Genomic DNA, 17082 nt, shown 5'->3' with positions numbered 1-17082 from the left:
AAGGCTAATTTCCTTTGGCATCCTTCAAATATTGTGAAGTTGTCAAGCAACTCAGTGTTGGAAAGCGACTGAAAACCCTAAGTTAAAACACTCAGGAGGTGCTGCGCGATTAGGCGGCCGTTCCAAAACGTACGGCCCTAACTTCCTGCTTTCGTGGAAGGGAAGGAGAGGACTGGGAAGCAGACTTTTATACTTGATGGTGTAGGTTTCCATTGCGTGCATGATCCATCGCGGCCAACCAGTTTGCTCCTGCGTCCAGACTCCCAAAAAGCAACGGCTGCAACAGCTAACTGTAGTTCTAGGACTTCCCTGGCGGCAAAGTGCAAACTTTATGATTTTTTATGTATACACAAGCAAGGGCGAACGCTGTAACCTCAGGCTAATAGGGATTTAAGGATGTCAAAACAGCCAACTGAAGCAACGCTCTGCAACGTTCTGCAACGTTACCGCCTTTACGTCTGAAAACTTGGCGTAACAATATTTTCAGCCGAGCATACACATTTCTGGGACTCTTTTTGACTGCTTACGACGACGCGTTTCGGTCGGACCTTCGGGCAGGGTCGGCGCTTGCGAAGCGCAGAGCGCAGTACGACACACAGCTGACGAAAGCAAAACACTACGTAACGTGGATCTTCTACTTGTACTTGCCATATTAAGTCATGCGTGCCTTGTCCTCATTGCGCCATGCGCGACCAAGCTTTACAGAATGACATGCCGGCGGATAGAGAGTGACGCTGTCGGTTAAACCTATGAATCTATCGAGAGCCTTAAGCCTTGACATTGATAAGGACCACGATGCCGGCTTGGATTTGCTTCCCCTCGACGATTTGCGCGGCCCTCTCAACGAAGATGACATTGCTTTCCTGGAGGCCTGGGTCGATTTTACCGTCGATTCAGACCATCAATACAAAGAGACTAAGCTGAGCTATGAAGGGGACATTGAAGTTCGGCCCGAGACACTGGTTTTAGCAACCCGGAAGTTCGCATTGATTCAGCGCCTCGCCCTTTTGAAGTCGGACGACCTGCCATCTGGCCCTGATTACAAGACATATGGCAATGCGGTGTTTTCACCGCGGCCATCCAAGAAAGCCCTCTTTTCCGAAACGCATTTCTCCTTCAACCCGCTCTTTGGTGCGCCCTTCGAGGACGCGCACGACGTTAACTCGAATGAGGAGGATGACGAAGCGCCGCTGCTGCGGCGCCTGCACCAGGAGCACCTGTCGTATGAGTACGAGGCGCTGATGCGTGCCGACATGCGCGACCTTGAGGCCCATGGCCTCATCCACTGGACCCCGGACGAACTCGTGGACGCGGCTCTAGCACGTGACTTCAACGACTTTAACGACGACGGTAACGGTAGTGACATCCATGAACCTCATTCGCCGATTACTCCGCGTTTCGATGATTGCAGCCCCCGCGGCGATTGTAACAGCTGTAGAAGTGACAGCAACGGCGGCCCAGATGGCATCCCCATCCAGCGGCGAAACCCGGCGCATCCCCCCCGGACCAAGCCGCCCTCACCCCTCGCAGCAGTCGTCAGCTTGACGGCGCCGGAATATGAGGTGGCAGGGGAAGAGGTGGCGGAAGGGGGGGAGGTATGTCCGTCGCCAGGCACACCTGCCGCCAGATGCACTCCGCTGTCGTACCGCCGGGTCTCAACGCCACCAGGGAATGCAGTAGCGGAGGTAGAGCGGCCAATGGAGGACAACGGCGGGGGCCGCGCCGTCGCCGCCGCCGCCACCGCCACCGCCGCTGTAGCAGCTTCCGTTCCTGCTCCTGGAAACGACGACGGGAATCCGACAAACAACGATGTGGGCCTAGCAGCGGCGGCTGAGGAGGGTAGAGCCGCCGCTGCCGCCGCCGCCGCCGCCGCCGGTGCTGTCGTCGCGGCGGCGACAAAGGGCGATTCAGACGATGTTGCGGACGACGATGCGGCATGGCGACGTCTTCTCGATGGGATGCCCGAGCTGCCGTACGAGTACGAAGCCCTGATGCGTGCCGACATGCGCGATTTGGAGGAATTCAATCTCATTTACTGGACCCCGGACGAGCTGGTGGAGGCGGCGCTGACGCGGGACCTCTGCCAGCAGCCGCCAGCGGCAACCGACCCATGGGTCACACGGGACAATTGCAACCCAGAGAAGCCGTCCTGCTTAACCTCCACCGCCATCGACGCTCAAAGATGTCATGATGGTATTGACGTCAAGAAACCTACACCAGAGAGCGGCGAGGGTGACTTCTGGTGGCTTGGCGACAGCGGGTGGTACGGCAGCGGCAGCGGCAGCGGCAGCGCAATTATGGCCAGAAGCTTCTGCTGTACGGCGCCCAAGACAAGCGAGTGGTCGTCCACCTTGGCGCTGCTTGGAGCACCATGCCTGTCCGTGCCAACCGACTTTTGTAGTACACCAGTACGGCCGTCCACGCCGGATGGGAACGTCACCGTCACGCCGCCACGGAGCTTCCCTCGTGCACCTCCGTCGTCGTCGGTGGCGGCGGAGGTGACGGTGGCGGCTGCAGCAGCAGCGGCGGCAGCGCGGACGGTGGCCTGGATGATGGCCAGCGGCACGCCTGCGATCAAAGGCTCCGAAACCTATTCGGCCGATGGTCGCGGTAACGGCGCTAACGAGAGCGACCTTCCCGATGGCGGCGGCGGCGGCGGCGGCGGCAGGGAGGTTGGAAATAGCAGCGCAGACGGGGACGGTAGCAGGGTGAAGGTTCAGAATGATGGGTACGGCAATGGCGGCAAGGTTGATGTAGACGAGGATGATGCCGCATGGCATCGCTTTCTTGGGACGTTGGACGAGATGCCGTACGAGTACGAAGCCCTGATGCGCGCCGACATGCGCGATTTGGAGGAATTTAATCTCATTTACTGGACCCCGGACGAGCTGGTGGAGGCGGCGCTGGCGCGGGAGTGCGCAGTCGTGTTTTAGCATTTCGGTTTTAGGCGTCGCCAATTTTGGATGCCTTTGGTTTTATAGAGTTTTAGGAGCCTGAACATGCGGCGTGCACAGCTTGGTTGGTCCTCTGGCTTTGCAAATCCTAGATGATGCCTAAAACGTCTGGCATTTATTGCCTTGCCTTGCCTCTCCTCTCCTCGGCCTCGTGCTCGAGTTGACTAGCGTGGCTAGTTTGGACCAAGGCCAATGTGCACATGCACGGTCTCTGCTATAACGACACATAACACTGGCCGCTGTTGTCGTACCATACTACTGTCGTACACCTGTACGGCAACTGGGCAGTTAGCTTGTGCGGATGACGAAGGCAGGGCAAGACAAGGTATGGCTCGTCAGGATGAGTCTCCCGTGACAGTGGTTCTTTATGATGGACTGTTGGCTGGTTGCCGTTACGGTTGGTTGGTTGCCGTTACCGTTACGGTTGGTTAATAGCGCTTCTGGTCAGTTGCGGAACTTCTGTGACTCCCTGTGTAGAGGAGCTCGTGATGTCGGGTGCTGTCATTTTTCTTCATCCTATTAATCCCGTTTAATTTAGATTGTAGGTGGCTTTGCGTCAGGTGGTGGTGGTTTTGGCATTTAGCGGTTGATCGTGGTTGTCGTGGCTGTTCGTTATCTTAACGCGACGGGTCATTAATCGTACTAACTGAGACGGCAGGAGTTCGGGATGTGTAACGCGTCGTGCGCCGGTCCCCCCAGCATTAGGTTGGGGGGGTGTTACATTACCCGATGAAGGCGCCCGAGGAAGGGGGCCACGAAGGCTAGTGATAGCACAGGACGGGAGCGACTGGACGGGAGAGGTAGAGAGAGAGGGAGAGAGGTAGAGAGAGGGGGAGAGAGGGAGGTAGAGAGAGAGAGGAGAGAGGGAGGTAGAGAGAGAGAGGAGAGAGGGAGGTAGAGAGAGAGAGGAGAGAGGGAGGGAGAGAGAGTGTTGATCCTGGCGTAACTACGTCGAAGACGTCCCGCACAGCCCATTACGGGTGTCTTGAGAGCTTCGGTTCGGTTTGCTCCTCGCAAAGTTGGTTTGTTGGGAGGGGGTTTCCTCACCCCGGAGCGAGTGTAGTCGGTAGTCGTGCGTGTGGTGGCGGCGGCAGCGGTGGCGGCGGTACAATCCCGGGCCATCAGATTGCCGAGCTGGTACTGTAGCTGCATTGCGGAACCGCAGCGTGCGCGAATTTGAATTTAGGGAGGGAAAGATTTAGGAACGAGGAGTTGGAAATGGGGCCGAGGCGAGCTGGAAATTGGCTGCCATTATCCTTTTAACGTCAATCGCGAACATCCCCGAGAAGTGCGTATTTTGTTGTATTCAAGATTGTAGGGCTTGGGCTTTTTTTTAATTTTGTACTGTACTTAAAGTCAGATGTGGTCTACAAGATTTCAGGAATGGGGATTTACGGAAGCGCGCGGAACAGAGGTGCGCTTGCGCGCCGTTGCTTTTCCGGATCATCAATTGTCGTTGCTTTTCCGCGCATCATCACCATCACCACTGCGATGATGCGCGTGATGCGCAAAAGGAGTTAAGGGGATGCGTTTCTCTGCTCGGGTCTCCACCCGTGTTGGGGGTTGCTCTTGGTTGAGCTGGCCCTGGAGGGGGAGGCAGATGGATGACATCAGCTGGCAAAAGGAATGAGCATGCGATTGGTCTGGAATCGGTCCAAGGTGAATGGACCAGAATGGACAGCGCTGTTTAATGCCACATCGTTGAGTGGATACGCAATCACTTTCAATTATGTTTAAGCTCACGCATTTCCCTCGCGGTTGCTGTTATAGGGGACTCCTGGTAACAGGGAACATGGGAAATTGTCGAGCTGTTCGCGCGCTGAGAGACTCGCGGAAGCTGGCAACGCGTTGCATTTTATTTTTTAAGCAGCCTCTCGCACAAATGTGTCCGGTCGTACTTCGCGAATAAACAGACCGTACATGACGCCCCAAAAGCCAGGAGCGAATTTCACCGCGCGGGTGCGCGTGTGCGATTCTCAAAATGCGCGTGTAAAAGTGTATATAATTTTTTCGGCGAAAGGCCGCTCATCAAGGCATGTTGGCCGCAGTCACAAGCGGCATGCATCTCGGACTTTTGGCTGGCTGCTTAGCCTGAGCCGAATAAGATATGAAAAGATATGAAAGCAAACAACGTAGCTTGCAAGACTGGGCGCTTGAAACGGCCGCGGAAGAGGAAGCGTTTGGCGAAGCGGCAGTTTGTTCCGACTAAAGTCAAATTACAAAGTTGCGCAAAGTATAACATACATAAACTTAATTATACATAAGAACAGATAAGACGTTTAGAGCCTTGTCGGTGACATGGACGCCGCTGTTGGCTTGGAACAGCTATTTGCAGTGCATAGGGCCGTGCCCGTGTTGGCCGTGTTGCAACAGCTCAGGATGGATTTCAGCCAACAAAGCCTCAAGAGCTGCTGCACAACCATCGGGAATGTCTTCAATTGGGCACGTGTAGTTTTGGTCGGCGGGGTCGAGCATCCTACGCATTGCGCACAGAAACCGAGGTGCAGCGTCTCTGTAACATCGCCAACATATCCGGTACGCGGTGGCAGGCTTGCCGAGCACGAAATGAAGGGGGGGTCGCATCTCACCATTCAACTAAGCATGCATGTGCTCAGTTGAATGCTCGGTAGCGTGCGAGTTTACCCCTATCAGGATGTTTGTTTGCATATCCCTCCAAGCGAGAGGGCTTGGACCTATGCTGATGTTCGTTCCAAAAAGTGAACTGAGGACTGATGCTACGGTGAAAGGTATGCACGTAAATTCGCCCGTGCGCCAAACGCCCTGTAACTCGCTTACGCTAATCTCACATTCCAATATGCCACTGCACTTTCCTCTCCAGCCTGGCCACATTCTCTTCCTCGCAAACGTACTTGGGCACCTTACAATCCAACACCATACGGGCTTTGGAAACGCGGGCAGCTGCTTCACAAGGACCCCCCTATTTATCATAACACCACAATTCTACCGGGTTATGTAGCAGACAAACGTATTTTTAAGCAGCCTCTCGCACAAATGTGTCCGGTCGTACTGTGCCGAATAAACGGGCCGTACAAGACGCCCCAAAAGCCAGGAGCGAATTTTACAGCGCGGATGCGCGCGTGCGATTCTCAAAATGCGCGTGTACAAGTGTATGTCAGAAACACAGTCAGAAACACAGTCAGAAACTCGGATGTGGATGTTTTCTCCATTTTCAAATGTCTTACGTAAGAGCGCGTACGGCAAAGCTCTGGCACCATGTGATCCCCGTGACCCTTGAATCTATAAATAGGGGGGTCCTTGTGAAGCAGCTGCCCGCGTTTCCAAAGCACGTATGGTGTTGGATTGTAAGGTGCCCAAGTACGTTTGCGAGGAAGAGAATGTGGCCAGGCTGGAGAGGAAAGTGCAGTGGCATATTGGAATGTGAGATTAGCGTAAGCGAGTTACAGGGCGTTTGGCGCACGGCGCAATGTACATGCAGTCATGTCGTCGCGCGCGTATACAAGAACACCTAGAACAACAAGAACAACAGCAACAACAGCGCGTGTACAGTGCACGTTGCGTCGGTCCTCTGCTATGTTGTAGTAACGAAGGATAAGGCATAGGTACAATTGGCACGGATAAGGCATAGGTACAATTGGCACGGAAGGATAAGGCATAGGTCCCACATTGGCACGCGCTTACCGGTGCCGCAGGATGGCTCTACATTTCCTACGCGATCGCGGGTTGGTTGTGAATCGATTAGCATGGATGACGTGTCGGCTGTACCGGTATCGGACACTGAGTCATCAACAGGATGGGCTGCACGACGACAGTTGCACCATGCAGACCTGTCGAATAGGGTAATATGCAGCGGACGATTCAGCAGGCGTTGTAGCTATATATGAACAGGCTTGGCGGTTTATATACAGTCATGATCGCACCAATTGCAGTCGCCAGGATAGGAAATGGCATCAAATCTTACGGTTACTTACTTCCTGAAAAAAAGCGGACTAATGTGAGCTATACCAGACAACAGGTCCTGCGCCACTGCCTCGACCTATGACACCTCTTCATCTTGCCTTACCCCGTAAACGCAGACCGACAGCCGTCGACCAGAAGTGCGCCGTGTCTTGATCTGCTGGCGCACATGCATGCTTAGTGGACCGCTGAAATGCGACCCAAATCATTTCATTCTCGGCAACCCTGCCAATGCGTACCTGATACGTTGGCGAAGTAGCAGAGTCGCTGCACCTCGGCTTGCGTGCACACTGCGTAGGATGGTCGGCCATGCCGACCAAAACTGCATGTGCGCAACTGCAGATGTTCCCGGTGGGTGTGCAGCAGTTCTTGAGCCTGCTGCTGGCTCAAGTCCATTCGGAGCTGCTGCAACACGGCTATCGCAGGCACGGCCGTATGCGCAGCAAAAAGCTGTTCCAGGTCATCAGGTCGCCGACAAAACTCTGAAGCCCTTTTCTGTTTTTAAGTTTACTTGTGTTTTGGTATGTAATGTTGCGAACATTATGTTTTGACTTGACTTTGAACAAGGTGCTGTATACGTTGCGCTACCAAAGGCGCGACCGTTTACTTGCACAACAGTGTCGCTTCGCTCGACGCTTTCTCTTCCTGCGGCCGTGCCTGAGCCAAGCCTTGCAAGCTACGTTGCATGATTTCCGCTCTTTTAATTGCGGCACAGGAGCCCCCCACATTTCCGGCCTGCATGCCGCGTGCGGCTGTGGCCAACAGCGCGACGCTCGCGCACCTCGTCCTTTCTTCGCCAAGGAAAATTATATACGCTTGTACAGGCGCATTTTGCGAATCGAAAGCGCGCATCCGCGCGGCAAAATTCGCTCCTGGCTTTTTTGGACGATGTACGTCCCGTTTATTCGGCACAGTACGACCGGACACATTTGTGCGAGGGGCTGCTTAATCACAAAGCCATATGATTACATAGTGCTTCCTTGATGTTAAGCTTTACTGGAATTATGCATGACAACTATGTATCGATCAGCATGGCGTGCAATTTGTAATTTTTAACTTTCAGACGCATTTTTTTATACAAATTCAGTCTAGCCCACTGTAAACACAGGGGTCCTGGTGAAGCAGCTGACCGCGTACGAAAAGTAAATAGATGCGGAAGGTGCCGAAGTACGTCGGTGAAACATGATGTGGCAGGACTGGAGGGAATAGCGCAGCAGTATATTGTGAGTGTAGTTGAAGTTTTACAAGGCGTTCGGCGCACGGGCGAATTTACGTGCATACAATTCATCGTGGGCGCGTGACGTTGCAAGCTAAGCAACGCGTATACATTACGTGTAACATCAGTCCTCAGTTCACTTCTTGTAACGAACATTAGCATAGGTCCAAGCCCTCTCGCTTGGAGGGATATGCAAGCAAACATCATGATAGGTAAACTCGGCATTCAACCGAGCACGCCACGAGCAGTCCCTGTAAGGAGCAGCATACCACCCAAAACGCTGGTGTCGGTATCGGCACCAAACATACCACACAAAACAGTGGTGTCGGTATCGGCACCAGCCGCTGTTCACACAAGAGTATCCCACGGACATGTATGCAATATTAAGGGCGTGGGTGCCTAACAACAGCCAGTGCTCTATGACCACAACGGTAGCGCGGAACGCGCCAGGACACCATCCGTTAAGTGCCGGGTCGCTCGCTTGGCATCACAAGCGTCGGTTGGGCGGTGTCTTGTAATGCGGCGGCGGGCGTGTGTGCGGTACCGGCACGGTTTTGGGTCATCATGTAGAAGGTCGGGCTGGCAGAAGGAGGCCCGTGCAGCACATTGTAGCCGTCTGGCCCAAGGGACTTGTACTGAGCAATGTAGCACGCCTCCATCTTGTCGGCAAGTCTTGGATTCGTGGTGGACATGAGGCATGTCAAGGTGAAGTGGTCCCGGAAGGGTTGGTAGAGGCGGACGTCATTCTTCATTCGAGTGGGTGGGGCATGGGCATGAGCTTCGAAGGGCCGTTGAGGGTTCTTGGATTGGCCGACGTACACCCTTCCTGTTGGCGTGCAAGTGATGGTGTAGAGTCATGTGCAGGGGGCCCATATGAATTGGGTGCGGCAGGCCGGCGGCCGGACATTTCGTTGGCGTCATAGGAACGAGGGCGCCCGACGCTCACGCCTGCGCTGTGATGGTTAGCACCGAGTGTGTGAAGTCTTGGTCCGCGGCCAGGACGGTGGTGGCGTCCATGCCGTAGTCATATATTAGAGTGATGGCCGTATCAGCACGGAGGCTGCTGGCAGCCGTGATCCACAGCTGCATAACGGCCGCATGTGTGGCCATTGCCCTGTCCGGCATGTTCCCCTCGTGAATTTCCACGGTGATGTTGTACAAGTACGCTGCATCGGCATGGGGGACGAGAGGGTCATTGAGAGGGTCGTCAGATGGCAGTGGAAGTAAAGGCATGCAGCAGGGTGTTACTGATGGGTGCGCTGTGGCTGCATGGCCGAGCAGATGGTGAGTGGGCAATGGGGACAGAAGCTTGTGCAGGCGACCAATGGATGGTGAGGTAGGGGGTGACTGCTGGTGGGCTTGGCACCGTACTGCGCCTCAAAGTCGTTTCAGTACTTGCAGCCCTCAGCCAAGAGTACATTGAACTCTGTGTTGGTGTAGTTCCCGCGCAGGATGTCTTCATCGTGACATCCCAAGCTTCCCAGCAGCGTAATGTGTGCGTCGGGCGACAAGGGCATGCGGCCGGCATGTCCCCAGCGCCAAGTGGTGGACATCAGGAGTGAGCAGGCTGCCAGCCTGTTGCACCGCGTGCCTGCTGATGCGGGTCGGGTCAAGCATGTTCCATGTGCAGTCACCACCAGTGAAGGAATGCGAGGCAGCGCCTTGTGCCTGGTGCTGGAGGTCCTGTCCGCATCGAATCATCGGGGTGTTGCAGAGGGGTGGCTGCATGCAGGCGAGGGTGCTCAGAAGCCCGGTGACGGTTGGGTGGTGGCTGGCGGCTGCCCCTCAACATTGCTGCTGCACCAGCCATTCCGTACACCGATCGTCGACATCCATGTCGACGATGTGAAATGGTGGCCGACCTGTTGGGGCGTCTGGAGCCGCTGGTCCAGCCGAACCTGGTCCACATTGCGGCCGAGCATGCTGTGATGCTGGTACCAGGCGGTGAGGCATGGTGTAGCGGCCAGGAGGTGGGCAGGCAATGTTGTGTTCCATGTAATGATTGCAGAGTGTATGCATAGGGTGTGTGCACATGTGTGCTCCTGCAAGGAATACTGATGGCTAACATGAAGTTGTATGTTGCATGCAGGCCTGGTGGACACCGGGAAGGAGCTGCACATACAGGTGTGCCTGCGGTCATGTTTGTCCACCTACGAGCTGCTCAACTCGTTCGACTTGTGCGGCTGCATGGTGGTGCTGACGGCCAACGGCCAGTTCGTCGCACACAACCAGTGGGTGGAGATATGCAATGCAGGGGCTCGCTGTATGATGCTAGGGTGCATCTGGGGAAGGGTGCACGGCATGCTCACAGTGGCAAGGTTGCTGACAGCAGCAGTGGGTTTGTGATGCAGATACCTGCATGGATGCGCGCGTGGCTGTGTACATTTTTCGCTGGTGGTGGACGGTGGGAGCGAGGTCTGCCATTGGCGGAAGGACAAGTACGCCCAGCACAGTTGGCATGATTCAGGTGCTGCGGGTTCTGCTGCATCATCGGTGGACCGTCATCTCGGGACTGAGACGCTGGCATGAGCACAGGTGTAAGAGGGATCAGCTCCCCTGGCATCTCCCAACTGAGTACTCTTTGCCTGGTGTTACATTGGTGCGAATTGCTAGGAGGTGGGAACTCCCCGGATCGAATACGGTTGTGAACATATCACACACCAGGCATGATGCAGCATACTCTTACTCCAAAGGTGGATGCCCGGGCGGGTGAGAAGCCTACCAGCTGAGTAAAAACAAAGTCCTCCATCTTGGACGGGAACTGACGAAATGTCACAATAACAAATTCACAATCCTACGGGATCTCAAAACAACCTCAATCCTACAAGATATGCCCGGGGGCGCCCAAGGATGTTCACTCTAGGGGGGGAGGAATGTAAGAGGGATCAGCTCCCCTGGCATCTCCCAACTGAGTACTTTTTGCCTGGTGTTACAACGGCTGGGAACAGTGTGATGCTGCAGTTCCAGGGCCTGGACGCTGCCGCCCTTGCACTTGTGATCCAGCCGCTGGTAGCATGGTGGTGGCCAGCCACTGTGAAGGTGTGGCAGGTGGGGGTTGTGCTGCTGCAGGTGTATCAGGTGGTGGTTGCGGCCATGGACCAGACCGCAGGCAGCAGGATGTGCTGGGAGCGTCTGACTTACATGTGCAAGGACAGGCACTGATGTGGCCGTTTGGGACCGCTGTTGATGTTGTTACAGGGTGGTTAAGCTTCACCACGCTGTTGTGTGGCCACTGCAGTGGGGCAGCGGGTGCACCTTGTGCGTCCATCAGGGAGGAGCTACAGATTGGCTTGGTCGGGTGGATTGAAGCTCATGGTGCAGGCACAAACGGTGTGAAGGCTCATTGGCGCGTGCAATGTATGTGGTGAACCATAAGGAAAACATGCACCATGTGATGGCATGCTTGACGTCAGGGACATGGATGTTTGGCAGGACGCCAATTCACAAGTAAGGTTGTCAGGAAGGCATTGTATGTACAGGCCATACATCTTCATCCTCGTGAATGGTGCAAGGTGGCCATCAGGCCCGGTCAGCATGGTATGGCACTGAACATCAAGATTCAACCATGGAGCGTGGTTAGGAATGGGAAATTCAAGCGTGTATTTTATGAAGGGACCATGAAGCGAAGGCAGTGCAAGGACATGAACAACCATGTAAGAGTTGGTCTGCTGCGATGCAATGAGTGAATGTCTGATGTTTGTCAAGGCTCGGATCAGCAACAACACCAGCATCGGTCCATTGGCGACATATTAGCATGTAGCTGGCAGCGTACTTGTGCAGCAGCGCGGCAGAGCAGTGATGGCCCAGTGTTGGGCCAGCGTGGTGCTGACAGAGCTGCGGCTGTGCTTAGAGGGGAATGAGACATTTGAAGCACAGCTACCAGAAGGCAGTACAGCGGCTGGCTGCAAATCGCTAGGCAATCAAGTGCGGTGCTGCTTGTACTCACATTTGAGGGCATGTTGTTTGTCTGCATGTTGTTTGTCTGCGTCTGTGATGCCAGACAGCTGTCAGGCGGCCATGTGTGCATGGGGCGGCTGGAGTTGGATTGGCAGGGGCAGAAGGTGGTCACATCAGCACACTCATGCAACTGTGCAGTAAAGATAAGGTCAGCACGTGCACATTGATAGTGAGGGTGCTGGCACCATGCTGTGGCAACTGATGCACAGTGCCGGACAGATGAAAGCTGTTGTGCCTGATCTGCTCAGGCCCAACACCCGAGTGGCTGCTGGCATGCAAGTAGGGTTGGCAAAAATACTATATTTATTTTTCCCAAATAGTATAGTATAGTAAGAAATAGTACTATATATAGTAATATAGTACTATGATACTATTACTAGGCAAGTACACGCTCCCTGTAGAAGGGGGGTGTACGACCAACCGTTGTACCTGAAAATTACACCGTTGGAAAGGTCTTCTTTTGTTCTTTCTAAATATCTACTTAGACATGAGAAAGCAGATCGCTGTGGTCATCCAGATCACTTTTTGTTAGTTCAGTGCCCGGTAGGTGGACCCCAAACCCCATGTCTCAAGGCGTGTTATGGCACATAAAGACATAATCACAGATAGAAGACCCAGTGTTGACAAGACAACACACGGACGCCATACTAGTGAAGTTCCTGCACTACAACGGCCCAGTACGTAACCCTCCAATTCAGCAAACTGCCGCAGCTCAATCTATCGTTGCTCAGTCATCAATCTGCGTGTTAGGGATGTACGTTTCCCTGCTGCTGCTGTTGCTGCTGCTGCTGGGTCTGGCCATCAATGCCGCGCCGGCGCTTGGAGAGGGCCTGCTGATCCGCCGTGCTGGGGCCCGCCGCAGCAGAGCTGGTTCCACTCTGTTGCTGTTGCTGGCTGAGTGACGCTGCACGCTGTTTGATAGCCTTGCAAGCACCTTGCTTGATGTGGTGCGCGTTGGTAAAGGATGGGTTCACGGCGCTGAGCGGCTCATCGCAGAACAGGCAGACTAGCTTTGGTAGACCACCCCACCACTCCACATCGAAGTTGTCCCAAAGACTACCCGTCTTGGCGTTCTTCTTCTGGTTACGTAGCTTGTTAAAAAGCTCGTTCCGAGAACGGAGAACTTCAGGGGGGACGTCTGGACCAGGATGCAAGCCTCTGATCGCCTTGTCATTCTTTATACTGGATTCCTTTGACATTATTCATCAATAACTACGTAGCACAGCTCGAAGACGCGGCTATAGCCCTTCAAAATACAGCTTGACTGCAGATCTCGACTTGGTCCAACTAGTACTGGACACTATCCAAACCCAAATCTAGTACTATCTAGTACTATTTTTACTATACTATTTTACTATGTACGAACGCGGTACGAGCGTCGTAAACTAGTACCAGTTTAGAGCCCTGCATAGTAAATAGTACTATGCATAGTACTATTATAGTATAGTACTCTTTTCTAGTATAGTACCCCTGCCAACCCTACATGCAAGAGGATCGGCCACATGGGTGCGCATCTGCAGTGGCAGTGCCAGACGGGATTGTCTGGTCTGACCAACAGAACCCGCCCCTGCCTGCCAGCATGACAGACGTCCAGGGCTTGAGTGCATGCCACCGGCTGTTGGAAGTGCTTTGGGTGGAGCTGGATGCGGTGACGACACGTGTGATAGTCACACCAGTGCTGGGCCATGTCACTCTGGGAAAACGGGGGTCATTTTACCCGTAACTTTGGGTCAATCCACCCGTAATTTGACAGAAATTACGGGTCGGTAACACGTTACGGGTCCCGTAATTTGAGCACAAGGATACGGTGAACATTTACGGGCGACTACCCCGGAATTACGGGTGGATATTACGCAGTGCTGCAGGTGAATTACGGGCGCATGTAACCAATTACGCGCACAATTACGGGTGAAGACCCAGTGATTACGGGTGCATATTACGTGGTGCTGCAGGTGAATTACGGGCGCATGTAACCAATTACACGCACAATTATGGGTGAATACCCAGTGATTACGGGTGCATATTACGCGGTGCTGCAGGTGAATTACGGGCGCATGTAACCAATTACACGCACAATTATGGGTGAATACCCAGTGATTACGGGTGCATATTACGCGGTGCTGCAGGTGAATTACGGGCGCATGTAACCAATTACACGCACAATTACGGGTGAATATCCAGTGATTACGGGTGGATATTACGCGGTGCTGCAGGTGAATTACGGGTGCATGTAGCCAATTACCCGCACAATTATGGGTGAATACCCAGTGATTACGGGTGGATATTACGCGGTGCTGCAGGTGAATTACGGGCGCATGTAGCCGATTACCCGCACAATTATGGGTGAATACCCAGTGATTACGGGTGGATATTACGCAGTGCTGCAGGTGAATTACGGGCACATGTAACCAATTACACGTACAATTACGGGTGAAGACCCTGTTATCACGGGTTACACGGGCAGATATTACTCTGCAATGTGACGCTTACTGCATGTTAAATTAACGATTGGTGAATACTGCGGCAAGCCTCAAGATGGACGTGAACCCCTTGTCAAAGTAGCCCAAGTCTCAGTATGCTTGTGGACCAAGGTGCTTTGGACTCACAACGCCAACCAGCCAGCCTGACAGCCTGATGCATTCATCCCAACCATCGTCCTCTAAAACAGCGTTCGTGTCACCCCCCATACAGCAAGTGCTCGCCAAGAAGTCTCACCACCACTTGCAGAGTTCGTGCCTACTGCTTACTCCTACGGATGAAACCCCCGATGCATGACATGTACCGGCACCTATTGGGATTGGTCTGTCCCATCCTGCCTGGGGCCGACCTGGTGTGTGCACCCCCAAGCGCTCATCACTGCTGCCATGTTACTGCTCGCTTCCACCACTGCCGCTGCTGCCACTGCCACTGTTGCTGCTGCTAGCTTCGCTATATTTGCCCGTGTCCTCCGAGCTGGACTCCTCCCCAGCGCCAGCGGCTAGGATCTCTTCCTCACCAGTGTCCGACCCACCCTCCGAGCTACCCTCCTCTGTCTGCCCCCTCCGCCCTCCCTTGCCTGCACCGCCCTTCCCTGCACCTCTGGCGGTCCCCTTGCTTGCACCCCTGCCCCGGCCTGCACCCTTGTTCCCCTTCTGCCGTTTATTTCCAACCTTGCGCCCCGACCTTGCACCCAGGTCGTCGTCATCACCGCCACCCCGCCTGTGCTTGCCAGCTTCGCCCTTAGCTGCTCTTGGCACCTCGCCGACCCACTCCTTGAACGCATCGTAGTTGGTGGTATCCTCGTCCTGTGGGGGGGGGCTGGCAACACCCAGTGCTTACGTTCAAGGTAAAATATCAGGGTAAGACCCAACAAGCTGCCCTGACGTTGAACGTTGACATAACCCATCAGCACCCCTCGACCTTGTTCAACATGCTCCCCAGGTTCCAAAAGGGTTACAAGGCAGCCCTGGTTGCAAGCAGTCCAGAAACGAGCAAACACTCCTCACCTCAATCACATCGTTCTCTCCAGACACCCATGCCTCCTCGGCTCCACCGCCTGTGTTGCTCTCCACGCACCCTGTCCCGCGCCCAGTTCTCCCGCCACTGCTGCGTCCACACCCTCAACCACCGCGCGTGCCAGCGGCGGTTCCGGATCGCCCACGGCCACATGTGCCGCCAGCGGCACCTGTGACCTCAACTGGGGCCTGGGCTGTTGCCATGCCCGCATCCACACTGGTCCCTACGGTGGCAGGGCCGCGCACAGCACTGGTCCTGCCACCCCTGGGATGCATGGCCTGGGCAGTTTCAGCTGCTAGGTTTGCTACCTGGGCAACGCCCGCCTCGCCCTGCCTGGGACCTGTGCCGGTGTCCCCCCCTGTGGTTGCTGCTGCTGCGACGCCTGCTGTGCAGCCGCCACCAGTGCCGCCATCCACGGCATGTGCACCCATGGCAGCAGCCTCTCCACCACCCACCACCTGTTTGTGGTCCCCGGCAGCTGCTCTTGCTGCTGCACCAGCACCATTGTTAGCTGCAGCATCCACCGCCTCAGCTCCCACTGCAGCTGCCACAGCACCGTGGCCTTCAGTTATAGTTGACGGTCGCAGGACCTTGTCCAAGACCTTCTTCTGAAACTGCGTCATGAAGTTGCTGGTGGCGGTCACCTTGCCAGGCATGGGCCCGCCGACGGCCAGGCCCTCCTGGCTGATCCCGAACAGCCTTTGTGCAGTATCCGTGATCAGGTGAGCCTGCGGCCACATCCACGAGGTTTTCTCCCTGGCTACCTTAGACCAGTACATCTGCAGGAGCTCCCCGGCATCCCGGATGCTGGCAGATGCACCCATGGTTGTGCGGGGTTGCCAGAGGAGCAAGGCCCCCTGGCTCGTTCTGGGCATTGGGCAGGTGGCGCCCGACCAGAAGTACCCACTGCAGCAGCTCTGGAGCAGTGTCCACATGTGAGTGGTTGGGTGAAGGGAGCGTGGCGGGGATGCAGAGGCCAGCCACCACGCATGCACGGGACAAACCGAAGGGCCTTCTGAAGACAACTGATCAAACTGACAGACCGGAATCATGATGATCTAGGTGCTCGTGGATAAGGCCCAGCTCCTCCCCTCGCCAAACCACAGGAATCTGACACACGCCAAGGGGAACCAACACGGAGAAAAGAAGGGGGTCAACCATAGCACTAAGGACGGTCAGGACAGGAGCGCAACGATGCAGAAGCTTGCCATGAAGGTGAACGTGGCATCCAAGATGCTAACCGGCCTTTCTGTCGTGGGCGGGAGTGAGGGTGCTGGCGCCAGTCTCATGTCGGACCTGTGTGGGCTCCAGGCACTTTACACGCAGAAATGGTCGGACACTGGGGCAGCAGCGACCACAGCGGCCGCCGGGACAGCTCAGGGTGGCACAGCAGCAGCTACGGGTGCAAGGCGCAAGCAGGGCGACCCGCACCAGACTGCCTCAAATGCCGAGGCAGGCACGCACCTCTGGTTCTCCCTGGAGGCGGGTTTCTTCCTCCACCCCAACCGTGAAGGCAATTATCCC

At 55.1% G+C, this 17082-nt stretch overlaps 4 protein-coding genes across 4 annotated transcripts in view; 2 read left to right on the top strand and 2 right to left on the bottom strand.

The window, feature by feature from the left end:
• Window positions 1-749: 749 nt before the first annotated feature.
• VOLCADRAFT_98145 (uncharacterized protein) lies at window positions 750-2933 on the top strand (the record flags this gene model as incomplete). The annotated part of the gene is made up of 1 exon (XM_002957049.1): window positions 750-2933. One exon carries the CDS (start codon window positions 750-752, stop codon window positions 2931-2933), a length of 2184 nt encoding a protein of 727 aa, XP_002957095.1.
• Window positions 2934-4400: 1467 nt separating this feature from the next.
• On the bottom strand, window positions 4401-7286 carry VOLCADRAFT_98144 (uncharacterized protein; the record flags this gene model as incomplete). The annotated part of the gene is made up of 3 exons (XM_002957009.1): window positions 4401-4538; window positions 6699-6760; window positions 7130-7286. The coding sequence occupies 3 exons, from the start codon at window positions 7284-7286 to the stop codon at window positions 4401-4403; spliced, it is 357 nt and encodes a 118-aa protein (XP_002957055.1).
• A 2031-nt stretch (window positions 7287-9317) lies between these two features.
• On the top strand, window positions 9318-12265 carry VOLCADRAFT_98143 (uncharacterized protein; the record flags this gene model as incomplete). Its single annotated transcript, XM_002957048.1, has 6 exons — window positions 9318-9442; window positions 9594-9859; window positions 9913-10050; window positions 10196-10440; window positions 11110-11154; window positions 12107-12265. 6 exons carry the CDS (start codon window positions 9318-9320, stop codon window positions 12263-12265), a joined length of 978 nt encoding a protein of 325 aa, XP_002957094.1.
• Window positions 12266-13519: 1254 nt separating this feature from the next.
• The window catches only part of VOLCADRAFT_107518 (uncharacterized protein), a gene marked incomplete at both ends in the record, with an annotated part of 7719 nt that continues 4156 nt past the window's right edge, over window positions 13520-17082 (bottom strand). The window contains 5 exons of the mRNA XM_002957008.1: window positions 13520-13542; window positions 15059-15347; window positions 15549-15619; window positions 15728-16475; window positions 16855-16897. Coding sequence (XP_002957054.1) covers window positions 13520-13542; window positions 15059-15347; window positions 15549-15619; window positions 15728-16475; window positions 16855-16897 — 1174 coding nt within the window. The remainder of the gene's footprint in view (window positions 13543-15058; window positions 15348-15548; window positions 15620-15727; window positions 16476-16854; window positions 16898-17082) is intronic.

Source organism: Volvox carteri, assembly GCF_000143455.1.
Source record: "Volvox carteri f. nagariensis unplaced genomic scaffold VOLCAscaffold_68, whole genome shotgun sequence".
Lineage (NCBI taxonomy): Eukaryota > Viridiplantae > Chlorophyta > Chlorophyceae > Chlamydomonadales > Volvocaceae > Volvox > Volvox carteri.
This window is presented reverse-complemented; position numbering and strand designations above follow the sequence as displayed.